Source organism: Castor canadensis, chromosome 1, assembly GCF_047511655.1.
Source record: "Castor canadensis chromosome 1, mCasCan1.hap1v2, whole genome shotgun sequence".
Taxonomy (NCBI): Eukaryota; Metazoa; Chordata; class Mammalia; order Rodentia; family Castoridae; genus Castor; species Castor canadensis.
The window spans coordinates 119,666,138-119,687,743 of NC_133386.1; the positions used below are offsets into that span (position 1 = coordinate 119,666,138).

Sequence of the window (21,606 nt, forward strand, 5' to 3'; positions counted from 1 at the left end):
ACTTTAACACAAAGACAAATAGTGATAAGGCCAATAAAGGAATTACAAAAAGATTAAACTGGAAGAAGTCAGGAGAAGAGCAACAGAGCAACAGAAGGGGTAAATAGAAAATATGAAGCCAGACCAATAGAAATTGCAGATATTGAATCCATTTGCACATTATTCTTAATATATGGCTCCATTTAGACCACAGAGAAACAGGCAATCTATATCAATATCTTAAATTTCCAGAAGAGAAATCTGAGATTCAGAGAAATAAAGAGGCACGTCCAAGGTTACATAGTCAGTTAGCAACAGCAAAAGAACTATTTGTAACTCTCAGATATAATTATCAGATGAGAATTTTCCATAGACTTTTAAGATCACTTTTCTTTTATTCCATCAGAAACAATCTGCATAGTAGAGAAGGGTTCCATTATTGGTGATATTCTTATTAATGTTTTTGGTCAAACTAACTCTGTGGTTTCTCTCTTCGATCTGTGATTACTCACCCAGAAGGCACAGATCATTTTTATAATTTGTTTGTTGTATGGAGCAGGAGCTGGCACTTCTACTATGATGGCCCACTGACAGTTAAGCACAAATTTAAGGATCACATTTTTAAAAAAGGACTTAGCATCAGAATTGCAGCCCGAGAGACTGTTAGGAGCCATACACTCTCCAAAGTGCCTTCTCTCAATAATTGTTCGATTCCCCTGACAGCATCCTTTCTTCAACTATACCCCAGGAAAGATAGCTTCCCCCGCCTTGTGAGGATGCTTGCTTCAGTTTAGAATTCTAAACATTAGGAAATGTCTTTATTTCTGTTCAACTGACTTCCTCTAGTTTCAGTTAAGGGCTTTAACAGAACTTATTCTTGTTGAAATATATTTTGTTTTTTATTTATGTTTTGAAAAATATATAAAATTTATTTTAAAAATTATTTGGGATATTTCAGCTAAATTGTAGCTATTTAAGGAACAGACAGATGTGAGGACACAGAGGGAAAGGGGAAAGAGAAAGAGATACTGAAGAAGACAGAGACACACTGTGATGAAGGGAAAGGTCCCAGGAGCAGAGGTGGATGTGGGAACAAGGTGGGGTAGGAGGGAGAGGGGAGAGGGGAGGGGAAAAGAAGGAAAGAAAGAAATTGGACTGGGGTATTTATTCACAGTGTTCCATGATTGTAATCATACTTTAATTTTTGCATCCAACACTGATGTTCTATAACTGGTATCTTTTTTTTTTCAAAATATAAGAAGCTTTTATTTATTTATTTATTATTCATTTATTCACATGTGCATACATTGTTTGAGTCACCTGTCCCCCCTCTCCTCCCCCCTTCTACCGTCCTCCACTCAGTTCCAGGCAGGTCCTGTTCTGCCCTTATCATTAATTTTGTTGAAGAAAAGACACAAGCATAATAAGGAAGACAAAGTGGTTTTGCTAGTTGAGTTAACTGGTATCTTTATGGAAAACAAATACACTGAGTTGCTTATAGTTCTTTTGCGGAAAATAAAATACAGTCTTCTAGATTAAATAACATATAAACACTGCAGGAAGTGGCTAAGTGTTTTAATTCTTATCTGAAATTTAAATAAGGATATTTTTGAAATTTTGTTTGCTTTTGATAGAGAATAAAATCTATATCTCATCTCTGAAGTTATTTAAAAGGCTCAAATCTCATTCCAGTTCATGAAAGAAAGAATCTTCTACATGGAGAATTATTTGTATTTATTTGTTCCCTCCCTCCTTCCTTCCTTCCTCTTTCTTTCTTTCTTTCTTTCTTCTTCCTTTCTTTCTTTCTCTCTTTCTTTTTAGTGCACTTCTACTGAAGTATTAAAATCAATGTCACATTTTCATAGCTAGAGCCATTGATAATTTTTTTTATGTTTTGTCTTATAGATAATAAATAATTATCAGGAAAAAAGTTTAATTCAAAAGGAAAGATTTGTTGTTTCTAATGTGGTTATAAAGATGGCAAAACCAAAATTAAGATTTAACTTTTCTTGAAATTATTTCCCTTTCAAATATGACATTTCACAATCTCCAGAATTGCCACGTTTATTTTTCCAAAATGGAATCCCTTCACTTTTTGCCATTTCTTTTTTTTTTAATTTTTATTTTATTCATATGTGCATACAATATTTGGGTCATTTCTTCCCCCTTCCCCCACCCCCTCCCTTACCCCCTCACCCCCTCCCTCTTCCCCCCACCTGCCTCGCTACCCAGAAGAAACTATTTTGCCCTTATCTCTAATTTTGTTGAAGAGAGAGTATAAACAATAATAGGAAGGAACAAGGGTTTTTGCTAGTTGAGATAAGGATAGCTATACAGGGATTTGACTCGCATTGATTTCCTGTGCGTGTGTGTTACCTTCTAGGTTAATTCTTTTTGATCTAACCTTTTCTCTAGTTCCTGGTCCCCTTCTCCTATTGGCCTCAGTTGCTTTAAAGTATCTGCTTTAGTTTCTCTGTGTTGAGGGCAACAAATGCTGTCTAGTTTTTTAGGTGTCTTTCCTGTCCTCATACCTCCCTTGTGTGCTCTTGCTTTTATTATGTGCTCAAAGTCCAATCCCCTTGTTGTGTTTACCCTTGATCTAATGTCCGCATATGAGGGAGAAGATACGAGTTTTGGTGTTTTGGGCCAGGCTAACCTCACTCAGAATGATGTTCTCCAGTTCCATCCATTTACCAGCAAATGTCTTATACATAAAACTAAGGGCCATAGCTATAGAGATAAGAATCTTAAAATATAGAATCGTTTGACCTCTTAGTTGTACTGAGTAGATCTGAGGTGATCTAATAGTGAAGAAAGAACAGTAGACTGAAATCTAAAGGCACTGGCTTTTGACATTTGCCTTCTCTGAAACCTGGTCATATTAACTAACCTCACTGGGCTTCGCTTCCATTATATATGAAGTTAACAGTTCAGACTAGACATTTCCAGAAATGGAATTCATTTGTGAGTGAGCAATGGAACCCTCATCTCTTGAAACACTAAAAGCAAAGAAAGACACTGACATTTCTGGTCAATGACAAATCAGGAAAGTCACCTTTTAGGATTTATAAGCCTGTATATTTGAAGTATCAGTGCCATAACTCATGAGTTGTTTTTATTTCAGTGCTCTGTGTTCTAACATCTCAACCTATTGCATGCTCAGTAGCCATGGGATGGCTGTGACAGTGAAGAAAGGAAAGTATCCTAGGAGTTTTGATTTAGAATTGTAATTTAGACAGTTCACTGGAATCCCAGAGCTAGAAAGTTTTCCACATAGATCCACTTCCAGATAGCTAAACATGTGGCGTGTGGAAAGTTGGAGGGAGCATTCATGAACCTACACGCCAGCATTAAAGTCCAAAAAGCAGAGGGTACTAGGTAAAATGTTGTATACCTGTTACAGGAGATTTTAGCCACAGGCCCAAATTCCTGGGTTTCTTCAGGCTGGCATCTCATCCCAACACACTAAATAAAAGATGAGTAAGAAAAGGAAGTTTATTACATGACACAGGAAACCAAAGGAAAAGACAAGATAGCATTTCAACCCATCTTCTAAGACAGACATTTGCTTTAGGTTTAAAGAGGAGGAAGGAGTGGGAGCAAGGGGCAAGGTATGTATAATTATTTGCTGTCCCAGTCACAGGTGTGGTCAGTAGTCATAGGTGGTCTGGCAACTCATTGTCTCATAACTGATCAGGTGGTGCCTTGTTATAATGAGTCATTGCTACCTGGAAGGTGCTCTTTTTCTCCTTTCTGGTCCTTCCTGAATCCCAGGATGGCTGCAAAATGACTGCAGGAGAAAATGACTCAGAATAAAGAACACAACCACAAAATGAAGGATGGGATGCCTAGCTTTTATCCTGTTTTCAATTAATTCATAAACAAAGTAAGGAGTCAGAGCTTTATATCAAAAGCAGTGTTTAAGGACTTATTACAGGCCTATGACATACTTGTAGGAACTGAAAGTCCTTATACTGCTCATCTGGTATTCTCAGATTAGAAAATTATTTCAGAAATGCTTCTCTGGAAAAGTTCATATACATAAGGCTTGCAAATAAGCACACATTGGTTTGCCTTCTTTATCTTTTCTCCCCATACTCTAAATAAGAATAATATCCAATAAAGTTTGAGAAATCACAAAGTATTCCTCTTTTAGTATTTTTTACATTTCACAAAGTTCCTTAGAAATTTTTTGGATTATTTTTTTAAACTATCATTTCCATAATTGCCTTTATATAATGAATTTAGCCATTAATAAAAGGTAAAAGAAGAAAAGTAAAATCAGGCTCTATCCAAATTAACCCCTCCTTACTTAATGTTGGTAATAAGATGAAGATTTACCAGATTTCTCACTGGATTAGTATGGGAAAAATTTGTCATGTTACTTCAGTGTAAATAAAAACTTTCCTATCTTTTTTTCAGAAGCCCAACAATAGTCTTTGTTAAGCTTCTTGAAGTTATTTCAAAAGTGTCTTTCATCTTTTTGAGGTCAAGACCCGTTCTCCTATGGGATTATTATTTTCCATTTCAGGTGTAAGCTTGAATGTAAAAAAGAAAAAAAACTCTGAAGAGAAAATGAAACCAACAGGTTTTTATTATTCTAACTGAACTCCCATGGAAAATTCCAGTGTTCCTTATATGACAATAGATATAATTTATAGAATGAAGTCTGTTGCCTTTTAATAGATGAGTATCTATATTCATATATGAATAATTATTTTATTCTTTGTCTAAGGTATGAGATAATGAATTTCAAGGAAATGGGGAAAGATTATTTTGATTACATCAATGTTGGAAGTTGGGACAATGGAGAATTAAAAATGGATGATGATGAAGTATGGTCCAAGAAAAATAATATCATAAGATCTGTGTGTAGTGAACCATGTGAGAAAGGCCAGATAAAGGTAAGATGTAGTCCATATTTCTTTATTTTTGTTGTAAATTTTAAAATGTCAATTATCATTAGCTGTTTTTTTAAAATTTTGATGCTTGTATTAGCTTTTAATTGTAAGTTTCTAATGTCAGAAAGTGTTTTTAAGATTATTCTCATTAATTCTTTAGGAAATCTAGCATGAAACCCCAATAGTATTCATAGTTGGTCTGAGCTGATCAAACCCTTTGAAGAGTCTGATTTTGTCTCACCCTCCTTTCTGCTTATGTAAGGCTATAATGACACTGTTTCTTGGGAATAAATAATTTAGACTTGCAAAGCACACTGATATCAGCACTTCTTAATGTAACCATTAACATTATTGGAGAAAAAATAAGTGATATATCATTTATTGTCAGAATATTTGGTCTAAATAAGGGAAAATATCATGTGCATAGATAAATAATATGAAAATGTGATGACTTCATTAATAAGAAGAAAATAAGGCTACATACCTTTATACAAAAGAGAGAGATTTCTTCTGAAGAATTTTTGAGCATTGGACCATAAAATGGGTATGATTTCAGAGAAGGATCATTTTTGAAGAATGAACAGTAATACGAAAGGTACAGAATGCTTAATTAGACTATTCTCCAACAGAAGTGAACAATTTAAAGAGCATAGAAGTTGCTATGAAAGAAAAAGCCAAATAATAGGGCAAATTTAGATTTATAGAGAGTTTTCAGTGTCATACTAAATAGATTGAACTTAATATATATTGAACAGGAGTAAAAGAATAATTTTGATCAATATGTTGATGTAAGTTGGACTACAGTAGGTGAAGATTAATGAGTACAGTTATAAATAAGAAAAAAGAAAAACAGAGCTAAGTTAAAGGTGACAAGGGAAGAAGCAATGAAAATGAACAAAGGGGAAAGGGATATGTTAAGGAGAAACTTCATGGAGGAAGACCCGATAAGACCAAGACGTTGATTACACATTGGGTTGGAGAAGAGAAAGAACTCGAGAATCAACTCTAGTTTCCAGTCTTAGTAACTAAAAGGTACTGTTGTCAGGAATAAAACAATGAGGATGGTTTTAGAAAAAAGGGGTTAGTTTGGTGGCATATTGGTTTTGGGAGAACAAGCTAGTAATGACTGGTCTAGAAGAAGGAGAAAAAAATGCTAAAGATCCAAACTTAAGAATTAATTGGTTAGAGTTAATGATAATATTGTTAGCATAAATAAAATTGCTCAACCTGAAAGTTTCAAGAAATTACAATGTGGACCAAGAATAAGCCTTGGAGAATATCTGCCCTTAAAGTGTAAAGAGGAAGAGGTGAAAGCTGAGTGGCAATGAGTTCAGAGAGAGACAGATGGAAAGCACACTGTCTCATAAGATAATAGTCAGTACAAGACAGGTCAAGGAAGAGGAGGAATGAAGGAAAGACTTAAGAATTAAGGGTTAGCCTTTCATCCAAGTCTCTCAAGACAGAAGCCTGTCAAATGGAACAGAATACAGTGGTACACATTCAAAAAGTTCACGATGAAAAGCAGGCAAGAGTGGTTTGGTAATTTGGAGACACAGGATAGCTGGTTTTAGGCTAAGTATGGTCTGTTCATACTTACAGGAAATAAACAACAATGAATAAGAGGATCAAAATATCATTTAAGAGGGAGATAAAGTGAGCGTTGGGGGTGCATTGTCCTAGTAGAAGAAGAAATGATATAAAAATGAAGTATTTGTTCAACAAAAAGTTATATTGTACCATTTCAGGCAATATGTACACTTTCAGCATTTTGTCTTAGTCTTTTCAATCGATATCAGCTTCACTCAGTTTAGAGATGTTTATTTGCGATGTTGGATTGAAACGAAAAGCTGGGCACCCGTGGCTCATGCTTGTAATCCCAGCTACTCAGGAGGCAGAGATCAGGAGAATTGTGGTTCAAAGCCATCCCGGGAAAATTGTTTGCAAGACCCTATCTCGAAAAAACGTTCACAAAAAGGGGCTGGTGGAGTGGTTCAAGGTATAGGCCCTGAGTTCAAGCCAGTACCTCAAAAAAAAAAAAGAAAAGAAAAAACTACAATATCTTACAATTGGTAGTAAGGTCCTCAGAGAGTTCTGAAAATTTGGAAATCATAAGACTAGAAGGAAGAAAGGCAAAAAATAAAATATAAAATAGAATAATAAAATAAAAATAAATTTATTAATATCTGCTAAGTGGCTCAATAGCTTTCTAAATATGTGAAAATCTCTGCATGTCTTAATAAGACATTGTGGCATACAACAAGAGTTGAAACTATGAGTCACAGCCAGCTCTGACTTGCTGCCTATTTTTGTAAATAAAGTGTTATTGAAGCATAGCCAAGCTGTTTTGTGTTTAATGTATTTTCAATGGTCACTTTCACACTACCATAGCAGTTAAATGGATGTGTGGTGATGCTAATTGTATAGCCTAAGGCCTAAATATGTACTATTTGGCCCTTTATGGGGAGTTTACAAGCTCTCAATATATAGTGCAAACTGTGTCTTGGCCAGTCACCTTGCAGCTGAGCTATTCCTGGGAAAGCCTTTATAAGTCCATCTGGAACATCAGTTGTTCATAATTTCCATTGCTTCCATAAAAAGTTTATGCAATGTAAATTACCATTTGCATGTTCCTTGTTTTTAACTCTTCGTACCAATGCAGTTTGAACCTATGATGTCAAAGTTTTGAATTTTTGATTTGAGAGACTGATTTACATATACTTTACTGGGAGCAGTTTACAAAATGGAGGAATTGATTCCCTATTATTTTAGTTTCAATATTGCTTAGTTAATAATAATTCTTGTTTAGTCATTTTTTAATTCCTAAACTCTATTTTCTCAACCAGTTCTCATTTTTACTCTATTACATGTACACTTGACAACCTTTCTTTAATATGGTTTGAAGTTGCAACTGAGAACTGCAGTGATGATAACATCTCGTGGCATTGTTCAGAGACTCCCGAACCTAATTTCCATGACAGAGTTTAGGCTAGCAAAACTTCATATTGTTAGTTAGAAAGAAAGCACCACCCCTTCTAGGATATTCCCAAAGAATGGAAAATGCCATGAAAGAGACTGTCACTGTATCTTGTATTCAAAATAAATGTAAACCAGAACCGAACATGCAAAGCTAGGTGCCTCTGGAAGATTGTTCAAGTCTTCATAACAACATAGTGGCTATAAGTAAAACTAGGACCTGGTGCCTCTTCAAACCCAGAACAGTACTCTTTTCCCTACATCATAATATTATGAACTGTACCTTCCAATAAGGCTCAATATTTGTGGGCATGAGCCTTAAATTCCAACACACATTAGTTGATACCCCATTTACCCTAGCTTGCTAAGTGAGTGAACTATGTATTAGTTACCTGCCTTAAACTTGAATAAAATAAACCAGCTACCTCACACAGAGCTGCTCCAGTATTTTAATGTCATCACAGCATATGGCATGCCCTAAATAGCCTGTAAATGTCAGTATTATGATGAAGAATATTTCAGCTGGATTAAATAGGGTCTAATTAATAATTTTGCCTCACTCAGTAGATGATTTTAGGGGTAGGATGTTTCAGGCCATTTTCCATTGTTTCTTGCTTTCATTGTTGCAGATTTAAGAGTGAGCACAAAGGTCAGTACATAATATGAAAAAATATCATTTACGATTATACTTGGCTATGGGTATTTAGACAATATTATTATCAAAATTCATCAGTGAAGTCTGTATGTAAGACAAGGGATGTAAACATAATCATCATTGCTTTAATTATCTATATGATTGGTGAGTGAATTCTGCATTTATTTCATGGAGGTTATTAATGCACAAGTGGTAGTGGGAGAAAGACACCCTTTTCTAAAGAATAACTTCTTGAACTCTTTCAACAACTATTAAATTATTTAAATTAATTTCTATTGCTTTAAAAATCAAATAGCTGAAGTGGTCCATAGTAGTCTCAATGACTTTATCTACATTCAACCTAAGCAAAGCAAATCTACTAAAGAGGAAAGAATGGGCTGAATTATTGAACCAGATTTTTGGTTAGAAAGACATTATCTCCAGAAAGCTTGTGCCTCTGTTTTCTATCCAATGAAAATTCATAATTATTTAATAATACGAATGGATTTTTGAACATTAGGAGAAATACAGTATTTTTTCTCACAATTATTCAACAAGAAGAAGAAAGCCAAGGTAAATTCAGAGAGCAAAAGTTCCTAATTTGAGAAAAGAAGAGGCATAGACTTTGGAGAAAGTTCAGTTTTGTACATGTATATGTAGGTATACAAACCCATGAAGAAAACACAGGTTTTTAATTAAATATAGGCATCCAAAGCTAATTATCCAAATACTCTCATAATTGAATTCTTTAAATTAAATTCGGGACCCTGCTACCAACCAACTCCATGATGTTTAAACTCAGTTTCTTTAAATATAGAATAAGAATACTAATATGTATTCTTGTCTATTTAATTGCAATTGAAATTTGTGTGAAGGCCCATTCTGTTTTGCAAAGCAGTGAAGTACATTGGAATAATGGATTTCAAGGGGTTTTATTTTAAAAATTGTTCAAAATTTATACAAAAAATTAATCAACATTTTAAATATTTGTCTTAGGTGATCCGGAAGGGAGAAGTCAGTTGTTGTTGGACCTGCACACCTTGCAAGGAGAATGAGTATGTCTTTGATGAATACACCTGCAAGGCCTGCCAGCTGGGGTCCTGGCCCACTGATGACCTGACAGGTACCTTTGTCACAATGTCAGCAACTGAAAAAAAGACACAGGCATGGAGAGAGGGGTCTCATCTTCAAGTATTTTTCATCTTGGGTTATCTTATTTATAGGACAAAGAATTCCCTTAGGGCTGAGCTACTCATGAAACCCTTCAGCTCTTATGGAAAGATCTGCCTAAACACCTGTCCTCACTCCAAAATAGATCAGAATTCCTAGGTTAGCTACTGGTCACTCTCAGTGCACCCTGAAGACCTTCCTAGGAGTTCCTAAGCAGGGCCCCGGTTAAGTGTGTCATTTGAGATATAGAGGAAGAAGTATTAGCTGAAAAGAGGCTGAAATATGCTATGACATGTCCAAGAGCAAAAAGGTGGGGCCCAATTAGATAGAATTTTGTCTACAATTGTTTGCTTTTCTTAATACTTTTCCTTAATTGAAATCAAGAACCTTCTATTAGTAAGCTTTTAAATAACATTAGCACAGGTCAAGACTTGCTTCTGCTTATTTTTTGCTTTTTAGTATTGGTTTGCCTTTTGATTTTTACTCCAAAGGATGTATATCACTATGTTGTCTGCTCTATACTACATACCCCTTCTAATTTTTATTATACAAAACCAAAATATGACTCCTCCTGATCTTCATTCTAGTTTTTCTTCACTGTCCTCACATCATGTGTGTATCAATAAAATAAGGATACAGAAATTAAGATACTACCTTTCTCTCAAAGAAGTACACAGTTTAAGAAAGAAGGCAAAACAGTAAAAATATGGTTGCAATATAGTAAGAGAACACAGGACAGGAATGGAGGGGGGTACCCATGAGGCTGAAAGGAACCCTCCAGGGCAGGGGGCTGACCATGTGACATGTCAGGCCATCTAGTGGTTTAGCACAGAACTCTGAGAGGCTAGGTGATAAGTCCTCAGGGTTAGACTCCATTCCTCATAGGAGTGATTATCTGCAATATTTGCATTAGCTTACTTCAAAGCCTGTTTGTAAAAATCCTGCAGTCCTGAGATATTTGAGACTTCCTCATGTGAAGATCATTTTTTTATTGATTAGTATTATAGAGAAGACTTTCGTTCTCATTCTGATATTGTAAAACATTCAAGTGCTTTGTGATAGCATTTGAGTCCTGTTTTTTCCTTTGCACAACAAACTTCTTGGAGTTCCTATTCATCCTGGTATCTGCAGAGTTAAACACAAAGGCTTCAATAAATTTTGTGGAGCAGATGAAGTATAATGTATGTATATGTGTGTGTGTATACTTACATGGCATGAAAGTAAGATGCCAGAAGGAAAAACTAATTATGATTGGTTTTCTTGAGAATGGAGTGAGGAGTACTATAGATGATGTTTTCTTCATATTTTTTCTAATTTCAACCTGGATTACTGCTGACTTTTAAAACCATCTTGTACTTTCGGTTATCTCGCATGGCTGAACACCTTTTGACTGAATGCAGGGAGAATGATTCGAAAACTCCCTCCCTAGAGATACCAAAATCTGCAGATACAGATATAAAAATCTGCAGATGTGCAAGTCCCTTATATAAAATGATGCAGTATTTATACATGACCTAAGTACACCCTCTTGTATGCTTTAAATCATGTCTAGACAACTTACATGATGTAATTCAATGTAAAAAGCTATGCAAATTGTTGTATTATTTAGGAAATAATGATGCGAAAATAAAGTTTGCATTTTGTTCAGTATAAATGCAGTTTTTCCAATTGTTTTCTTCTATAAATAGTTGACTGAGTCCACAGATGTAGTACCTATGGATACAGCTGGCAGAGTTATATAGATGCAACATTTTTCCCTATTATTTGTAAGACTGTGCTACTGAAAATGAACAGTCTGTTCTTTCATTCACTCAAAACTTATCCATTTTATTATTACCATTTTCATTTTACTATTGGGTGCTGCAGAAATCTAATTGAAAAGCAGACATGATTCCTATGTCATTTGGTCTCCATATCATAGTCCTTATATATCTTACCCTGCTGTGGGGAAAGAAGCATTGTGCACACATACACATACACACACATATACACATACTAACAAACCATGTTAAGAAATACAAAATCAAAGAATACAAGGTAGAAAATGAAAATACTAGAGAATACATAATTAAAATTTTTGATCATAAAAGATGTCTCTGGAGAAGTGATAATTAACTGAGATCTAATTAGCAAATAATAGGGAGCAGGGCATTTTTGGCCAAGAAGACAGTTACTTGTGTAGGTCTGTAGATGGAAAAGCAGATGGGAGAATGGTGTCAGAAAAGATCAGAAAGGTAGCAGGGCTAGGTCATCCACAGCCTAGGAGAACATGCTCAGGGTTTGAATGGTTTTTTGCTGAGTATAATGAGAACTCATTGCAGGGATTTCAGCAGGCATGAAAAATATGATCAGAAGTGTATTTTACAATAGCATTCCTATTGCCAAGAGGTAGATTAATTTGGGGATAGATGGACAGTGGAAGCAGGTAGATAAGCTGGATGGTTGTCACTGCTGTAGGAAAGAATTATTGCATCCCAAACTAAACAATGCTTTGGAATATCTGAGATATACTTTGGTGTATAATAAACAAGACATACAGATAAATTAAATACAGAAGGTGCTAAAGAAGGCTGCCAGATTTCCTGTCTTGAAGACTGAAGAAATAAATACATTATTTCATAACCCAAGAGTTTGGTTTTAGATCAGATCAGATCAATTTTAACATGCCTTTGAGATTATCAAGTGGGAATTAATTAATTTAATAGAATAAAGCCTTAGTTTGTATCAGAAAATGTAAATGGGACTGGAAATACAAATCTGTAGTCTAAGTTTCCAAGAAATTTGTATTCTAGAGGTAGAAAATCATGTGAATAGGTAACAACACTATGCAGTAATTAGTACCATATGTAAGGGATAAATCCAGTATTGAAAAGTAGAGAAGAGCATATTAATGAGAATTTGAGATAATTTAACCTTGAAGAACTGCTGGAAACTCATTTTTTAAAAGTAATGATCATATTAGAAAAAAAGAAGTAGCACTTTAAGAATCATTAAGGTCATAGCAGAGGAAGGACTAATGAGTTTTTTTCTGCTGAGTATTTTTATTTACTGTCTTATCTCAAAGATATCCTTTCTCTAAAAGCAAATCCTCCCACTGCTAATTCCATTTTACCCCTCTTTCTAATTAACTTCTCAATTAGGAATATTCTTTTTATAAACTTTCTTAATACTTGATTTATCAAAGCAACTTGTCTCCTGCCTTACCACACTATTGGAAATACTTTCACAGCAGATACTGGGGACCACAATATTGGCAATTATCTAGTATCAAAAAGTGATTATAATTTTCATCTACACACAATGTTATTTTATTCTTCCATGTTTATACATGTATTTATCCTTCTTGCTTTGCTCCAGTAACTCCCACTCACCCCTCCCTATTCTACTCAGGTGTCATTTTCTCCATGAAACCTACTTTAATCTACTTAAAATGATGTGTCTCCTTTAGAAATACAGAAGTTATTTCTTAATTCTCTTCCCACTTTAAATCAGCTCTTAATGACCTATGCTTAGAATCTGTCTCTCATACTGAATTGTTAGTTTCTCAAGATTATAGATGACTCCTTGCTCTATTTGTAATCCCAGCACCTAACACAGTGCCTGACATAAATATGTGATAACATGTAGCAAAATGATGGGAGTGCTATAAATGAGGAGTAAAGTAGGTATGAAGGCCAGTTTAGGAAGATAGCCTTGAAATAAGGAGTTTAGATTTTTTCCTGCAAATAGTGTGGGACCAGTGGAGGTTTTCAAATAGAAGAATGAAATGATTTGTCTCTAGCTACCTGCCTAGATGTGAGTGTATGAGTGGGAGCACATGTATGGGAGAAGGGCAATAAATGCCAAACCTGGAAAGGTGTCCCCATCAATATGTGAATTTTAACCTTTCATTGGAATCTGTAGCATTTTTCTAAACAGCCTGTAGCTTGTTTGCAAGCCTAGCTCACTGATTGATTCAAAGTAACAAATCACTTGGAACTGCTAACAGGAAACTATTCTGATGGCTTCAGCTATTTCAAAGACTAACACCAAGATACTCGAGACTAGCTTTAGATAGTACTGCAAAACTTTCTTCTACATATGTAGCTTTAGTTGCCTTACTTCAGCCTATGACATGACAGCTCAGATCACCTTGAGAGCACCTTTTCAGCACTCTCATTCTGAAAATAGCAACCAACACATATACAATGTTTCCTATGTGCTGGGAAATGAGTGAAGCATCTTACAAATGTCATTTCATTTAATCAAGGTTTCATTTAAGTAAGGTTAAGATGTAGGAGTCCATCAAGAATGGAATAAGTGTTCAGAAAACAACTGGGAATTGTGCTAAATTGACATGAATGCTGTCTAAAGATTTACTCATACATTTGTGTGTGTGTGTACCTGTATATTTTTATAGAGAAAGATATCTGAAATGAAAGTTATCTAATATTAAAAGTGTGCATGAGTGGTGGGAGTATGAGTTATTTTCTGCATATAAATACATATGTGTGTTTCTACACCTTTGAATCATAAGAATGTATTTTCATCAATGAAGTTATTAAAATAATTTTCATACCAGTAATTCTCAATAGTTGTCATAAATTATCAGGAACCAGTGACTAAGAATTAAGAAGAAAGAAAAAGAATCTGATATGAAAACTGAGAAGACAGGGAAGTAATAAGACTATAAGTGAGGGATAAGAACAGAATGTAGACAATATCCCCAATTCAGCTTTTTTCATTGAAGATAGCCTGTAGTTATCCCTTGTCTAACAAACATCAGTAAGTAGGATAAGGAAGATCCCTGCCCTGAGAGAGATTAGCATTCTAGATGTTTACAAATAACAATAAGAGTTGGGTGTAGATGACAGAGAATACCAGAATGGTGTGGGAGACAGTGCCATTGGAAGCTTACTTAGGTAAGGCTTAAAATCACCTCCTCAATGAATTGTGTACATGCAAAAACTGAAATAAATGTGGTAGCTGCCCAAACTAAAATAAAAGAGTGTTTTGGACATTGGAGTACAGGAACTGAGGAGAAACTAACAATGCAAGGAAGAAATGATACAGGAAGGCTTTGTAAGTCATGGTGAATACTTTATCCAAAGGGAAATTAAAATCCATTTATTTGTTCATCCAGCCATCTAGTAATTCATTTAATAATTATATATCTAGTGTTTTCTCTGTCCTAGGTTCATTTAATGGGTCCCCTGTAGCAAAAGAGAGATTAATAAGAAAAAAGCATACATATTTATTTAATATAAGCTTTATTTTTCTTGGCTTTAGTTATTTTGTTTTGTTTTGTGATAGGTGTTTGCTATGTTGCCCAGGCTGGTCTTGAACTACTAGACTCAAACAACACTCTTGCCTCAGCCTTTTGAGAAGCTGTAACTCTAGGCATGAAGCACCATGCCCAGTGAATATAAATTTTACCTGACATGGGAACTCTCATAAGGAATGAGGGCCTGAAGACACAAATGAACCTGGGTGTTTTTAATGCTAGGTTTGATGAGAAATGAGAAATTGAGAAGTAGAACTAATCTTGTTCACTCAGTTTCCTCTCTGTGTCCATTTATCTTGGGTGATAAAGGTGCTGTTTTCCTACAAGTGCAGGGAAGCACCTCACACAGAAGGGTCTTATGATCTGCTTCAGGGGAGAAGGGTAAGGAAAGGTCAGGAAGTCCTTCCAATGTACGCTGTTTCTCAAATTCTAGCATATTAAACTATTCAATGTCAAGGTCCCTCATCTCATCATAGTGTGTTACGGACCCCACTACAGGCAATAATCTAAGTACTAAAAATTTTCTATGAACAAGACAGATGAAGTTCTCTGCCTTTATAATGTTTACCTTCTAACAGGAGAATAATTTTCAACAAGCAATTATCTCTAGGAGTATCCAAAAATTGAAAAAGAAAGGAAATGCAATCCTGGCAGGCCACTTTATAAATATGATTTATAAATCATATAAATATGATTTATAAAGTCATGATAGAGTAAATATTATTTTAAATATGAGGTAGAAGTATATTGATTTCAGAATAGTGATATCATCTGAAGAGAGAGCGAGATAGCAAGAGAGAGAGAGAGGATTCAGATGGGAATTATTATTCAGGTTTGTAATACGTCTGAGTATGTGTGTCTGTGTATAACTTGAAACAAAAATGATTACATTTATTAAATCTGGGTCTTTTTATAGTTTACTACATTTTTAAAAATTTATAATTTAAAATAGCTCATATTATTTGAGCTACTGAAATTATACCAAAAATAAAAGAAGTTAAAATAAAAGACTAAATGGAATATTGAAGAGGATAAGAGAAAACTACAATAAAAGATTTTGCAAAATTCAACATGAATTTATTGGTGGTTGAGCTAAGGTAGTATGAATTCAAAACAATAATGATATTTGATTAGGAATTAACATTGGCAGAATGAAGTAACTGATTTCTAAAAAGAAGGTAACTACAATGATGTACTAGTTTGAGAGAGGAAGGCAAAAGTGAAAAGCGAGGCATGGAGAATTCTCTTAAAAGTTTCCATCAGACACTTTTCCTTGGCTCACCATTCCCTGCTACATAGCTACAAAAATTGTCCTAGAAAAAGATCTTTAATTTTCTTTCTGTCAAAGAATTTAAGATGGAATGTAAGCAGTGAGCCCTTAGATCTCTAGCTTCCCAGTCCAAAGCACAAAAACACTTCCAGGTGGGTTTGCCAGGCTCTGGCCATCCTCCAATAAACCCAAGTGAAAGGGAAAACAATGTGGCTTTCAAGAAGAAACACAGCGGGAAGCATCATGACAGGAAGTTAACATGATTTGCTGCTTTTCACTCATAAAGAAATGTATCTTATTCATTTTAAGTGCAAAGCTGTAAAATGGAAAGAGAGCAGTGCACATCAACATTTTAATGTCAATAGGGACATTCTCTAGGAAGTTCTTTTGGTTCCCTGAGTTACCTAATTGCTTTCGAACTTGGCACCTTTGTACTTTCACTTAAGGGGGGGGAGAAGTGAACAGGGTAAAACAAAAAAGAGTTGGTGGGAATCTGGGAGGAAGTGTAGGATGCTCTCCAAGAGGGTGGAACCATTGGCAGATTTTATAACTCTCGTATTTAAGCCACCCTCTTCTACAAATGTTTATTTCATTAATATTCCTCAGTTTGTCCTACTTTATTGGGACATTTTTGCCTTTTGGTAAATAAGCACATTAAATAAAAACACGTGGAAGTACTTTCCATTACTGATATGCAATTATAACTAACTTAAGTGCTATGTTCTGAATTCTATAAGGTAGATATTCTTATTTTACAGTTGAATTAACTAAGACCGAAGAAGTTTCTGCAAATTGTTCAACATCACAAAATTAGAGGAAAATCAAACCCAGAGGTTTTTACTATACAATCTCTCTTTCTCCACAATCACATTTTAGAGCTTCATATTTTGAGGAAATTATGGGGGGAAATCAACTTTAAGTTGGTCAAATATTAGTTATCTGAAAACTGCTCCAATTTTTTCATTCTAAATATACTGAAATATACAAGCTATTTGATTATTGCAATTAAATTTAGACAAGGAAATGGGGGAGTCTTGTCAGCTGTTAAATATGTGTTTCTACACTTTGGAAGAGATTTGCTATTAGTTTAGAAAAGAATTATGCTTGTTTTTATTATTAAAGTTATAATAGTTTCTGTTAGTATTAAAAATGGAATGGATTTTCAGAATGGTGGTATCCAATTCTTGTTTTCTAGGTTAGGTGATAATCTGCACGGAACTATATGCCATACAGCTGGTTATCCTAACACTTATTCACTTAGTCATTTAGTAAAAATTATTTTATCAAGATCCTATGGTCTTCAACACAGTGCTAAGGATTATTAATACAGGTTTGAATGGATGGTCTCCTGAGCCACTATTTATGTGCAATCATATGTGTATATATTAGGCTGAGTTAAGTATTTGCATTAAGATTTCAGATATGAAGCCTGGCATGGTGGCTCACATCTGTAATCCCATCTACCTGGGAGGTGGAGATAGGAGGTCTGAGATTAGAGACTAGCCAGAGCAGAGAATTAGTGAGACCCCATCTGAAAGAATAATCTTGACAAGGTGGTACACATCTGTAATTCTAGTTTTGTGGGAGGCAAAAGTAGGAGGATTGCAGTCCAAGGATGGCCCTGGCAAAAGAACAAGACCCTATTTTTTAAAAATAACTAAAGGAAAAAGGGCTGGGCAAATGGCTTAAGTGGCAGAGCACTTGCCTAGCAAGTGCAAGACCCTGAGCTCAAATTCTAGTTACTGCCCCCTTAAAGATTATAGATATGATATGTATAATAATTGATCCATATATCATATGCAATGGTGGCACAAAGGGTAGAATTAGTTATTAGCAAATATTTATTGAGTTCCACCTAGATGTAAGACACAGTGCTTGACCACACAGTGGAGGTGGAGCCATAGTGCCTACAATTGAGGAAAGGGAATCAGCATATGAGCAATAGAAATTAAGCTGGTAGTAGAAAAATTTGCAGGCAGAAAGAAAAGATGAGGCATGATACATTTTTTATCTGAAGAATGTGTATATGCCAGAAAATATTTTTCCCGACATTACAAAGCTATTTGGAGGCAAGGGCATCACTATTTCACACTCACCTTTTCACCAAAATCTGCACAAGGTGCGCCTTCCTTTTCTAAATAGCAAACCTCATAATAGTGATGCACTGGAAAGGAAAGTGACTGCCTTAGCAGTAGAATTCCTTGACACTTTCTAGATTCCTCCTTCTAAGTTTGTTACAAAGTCACCAAAACAATCCAAAGAAGTCGAATTTATGACCAATGGAGTATAAGAAATATAGCTAAGAATTTCGACTGTAAGACATGTCTCAACAATTTATCTTTATTAGCTTCCAAAAACAGAGCTTAAATCAAAAGTCTATGGAGTCAACCATAGCCCATAGCTATGTTCAAACCCACACTCCACCCATGACTCATTGCAAACAAATAAATTTTGTACTCCTGAGCTTCAGCTCTGCCTTCTATAAAATGGAGGCATTAGCAGTAACCACTTCATAATCCTATCATGACATTAAATAGTATACAAATAGATTAATACTGATTAAATGTTCAGATGTATAAACTATTAGCACTTTACTATTAAGAAAGTCTTGAAAATATAATGACAAATATAAAGAAAAATTGATTGATTTAAGAATGAATGAATGAGAAAAAATGGATAGAATAGCCATCATTAGCAACACCACCAACAACATGTGTTGGCGAGGATGCAGGAAAAAGGAACCCTCTCACACTGCTGGTGGGAATGTAAACTAGTACAACCACTCTGGAAAAAAATTTGGAGGCTACTTAAAAAGCTAAACATTGATCTACCATTTGATCCAGCAACACCACTCTTGGGGATATACCCAAAAGACTGTTACTCCAGAGGCACCTGCACACCCATGTTTACTGCAGCACTATTCACAATAGCCAAGTTATGGAAACAGCCAAGATGCCCCACTACTGACAAATGAATCAAGAAAATGTAGTATCTATACACAATGGAATTTTATGCAGCCCATGAAGAAGAACAAAATGCTATCATTCGTTGATAAATGAATGGAATTGGAGAACATCATTCTGAGTGAGGTTAGCCTGGCCCAAAAGACCAAAAATCATATGTTCTCCCTCATATGTGGACATTAGATCAAGGGCAAACACAACAAGGGGATTGGACTTCGATCACATGACAAAGCGAGAGCACACAAGGGAGGTGTGAGGATAGGTAAGACACCTAAAAAATTAGCTAGCATTTGTTCCCCTCAATGCAGAGAAACTAAAAGCAGATACTTTAAAGCAACTGAGGCCAATAGGAAAAGGGGACCAGGAACTAGAGAAAAGGTTAGATCAAAAAGAATTAACCTAGAAGGTAACACACACGCACAGGAAATCAATACGAGTCAACTCCCTGTATAGCTATCCTTATCTCAACCAGCAATAACCCTTGTTCCTTCCTATTATTGCTTATACTCTCTCTTCAACAAAATCAGAGATAAGGGCAAAATAGTTTCTGCCAGGTAGCGAGTGGGTAGGGGGGGAGAGAGAGGGGGCAGGGGGGAGAAATGACCCAAACATTGTATGCACATATGAATAAAATAAAAATTAAAAAAGAAATAAATAAAAGAAAGAAATTTAAAAAAAGAAAAGAAAAAATGGAAAAATCCCAACCTGTCTCTATTTAATATATCTTACATGTAAAAGTAATATCTTTTAAGTCAATGACCAGAACAATCAATGACAAAGAATAAGCAATGATTTTGTATTTACTGGATTAAGCTTACTATGGTAATCACCTCCTTTACTTAGATTAGCTACTTAGGACTTCTAAGTGAGTGACTTGTACCCATTTGATGGTGGCCCAGAAATCTAGTAAGATAGCTATGAGACATGGCAAAACTAAGAGGCATCTGCTGTCTTTTGTGATCTTCTCACTATCATCTGTTAAAGATTTGTGGTTTCACTAATAACTTCATTTCAGACTTTTGATATTTTCTTTGCTGGCAAAAAATATGCAATTTAATCTTCCGCAAAGGGATTAGCATCTCTTTCCTTCAACAGTTTTACATGTATACTCTATATATTTGAAGTAAAACTAAGGATACACTATTGGAGTGCCCCAGGGTACAGCCTCGATTCTCTCTTCTCTACACACTTGCTTCATTGCTAATCATGCCCAGTCTTGTGTTCTTAAATCATTTAAACGCTAGAGATTTCTGAATTTAATTTTCTAGTCCAAACATTTCACCTGATCTTCAAATTTAACTATTCAGCTGCCTACTTGACACATTTATGTAACTAATAGATATCTTACATTCTATATTTCCAAAGTCAAAATCTAGTTCTTTGCCTTCCTGAGTCCCCAGGATACCCCATCTTTAGTATTCTGTATTTCACCTGATGACAAATCCACTCTTTCAGCAGCTCAGGCCAATGACTTTGAAATCACTTTTTGACTTCTGTCTATCCCTTAGTCAGTCAGGAAATCCCACTGGCTCATTCTTCACTTCCGTAATTTTAACACTTCTCCCTGCCTCTGCTTTAAACTCCCTGGGACTAGCAATCATTAATCACCTTACTGCTAAAATAACCTCTTAACTAGTTTCTCTTATTCGACCTTTGCCCCTATGTACATCCTCTTCTCAGTATCCCAAGCACAGATCTTTTTAAAAAGTAAGCCAGGTTATGTTATTCCACTGTGTTAAGAATCTACAATGGTTTCAAAATCAAAGTCAAAGTCCTTGCAAATTCCTGTTCTAGGTGATCTGGCCCTTTGTTATGTATCTCTCCTCCTTTCCTCTTCATTTCTTCTGGTCTCCCATTCCACATATTGGTCCTTTTGTTCTTCCATTACAACATCAGGTCTTTTCTTAGAGTTATTTCCCTGGCTGTTCTGCCCCAAAACCTCACATGACTCAAACCATGCATTCATACCTTTAAGTCCTTGATCAAATGCCTACCCTAAGCAACAAGTTAAATACTAAAATCTATTCCCTTCCTGCCCAGTTCTACCTCCTTTATCTCCATTTTACATATCCTTTTTAATATTTTATAATGTTTATGAATTAATTTATTTCTGCTGATAATATATTGTCAGTCTCTGCAGTTGGAAAACAAGGTAACGGGCAGGAAGTTTTTTGCGTATCTTATTAATTTGGAATTACCAAGATCCTAAAACATGGTTGACACTCAACAAATATTTGTGGAATGGAAAAAAAGAAACAAATCCTGCCACCCATCTAAACAGAAACTTTGTGCTCTGCCACTTTGTCTTCCTGATATCACAAAAAAGGTGAGAATTGTCACCTCCATTTTACAGAAAGTAGATTGAAAATAGAAGTATCTACACTGTAATTACACAGTGTACAGGAATGCAAGAGTGAAGCCTTGTCTGTCTTTCTGTAAAATTCATGTTTTTT

The 21,606-nt window shown here is 35.2% G+C and overlaps 1 protein-coding gene across 5 annotated transcripts in view; it reads left to right on the plus strand.

Annotated features, from left to right (window-relative positions):
* The window catches only part of Grm5 (glutamate metabotropic receptor 5), a 479,762-nt gene that overhangs the window by 391,310 nt on the left and 66,846 nt on the right, over positions 1 to 21,606 (plus strand). For all 5 annotated transcript variants that reach the window (XM_074081467.1, XM_074081456.1, XM_074081481.1 and 2 more), the window contains 2 exons: positions 4,715 to 4,883; positions 9,484 to 9,610. In XM_074081467.1, the coding sequence (XP_073937568.1) occupies positions 4,715 to 4,883; positions 9,484 to 9,610 (296 nt within the window). The remainder of the gene's footprint in view (positions 1 to 4,714; positions 4,884 to 9,483; positions 9,611 to 21,606) is intronic.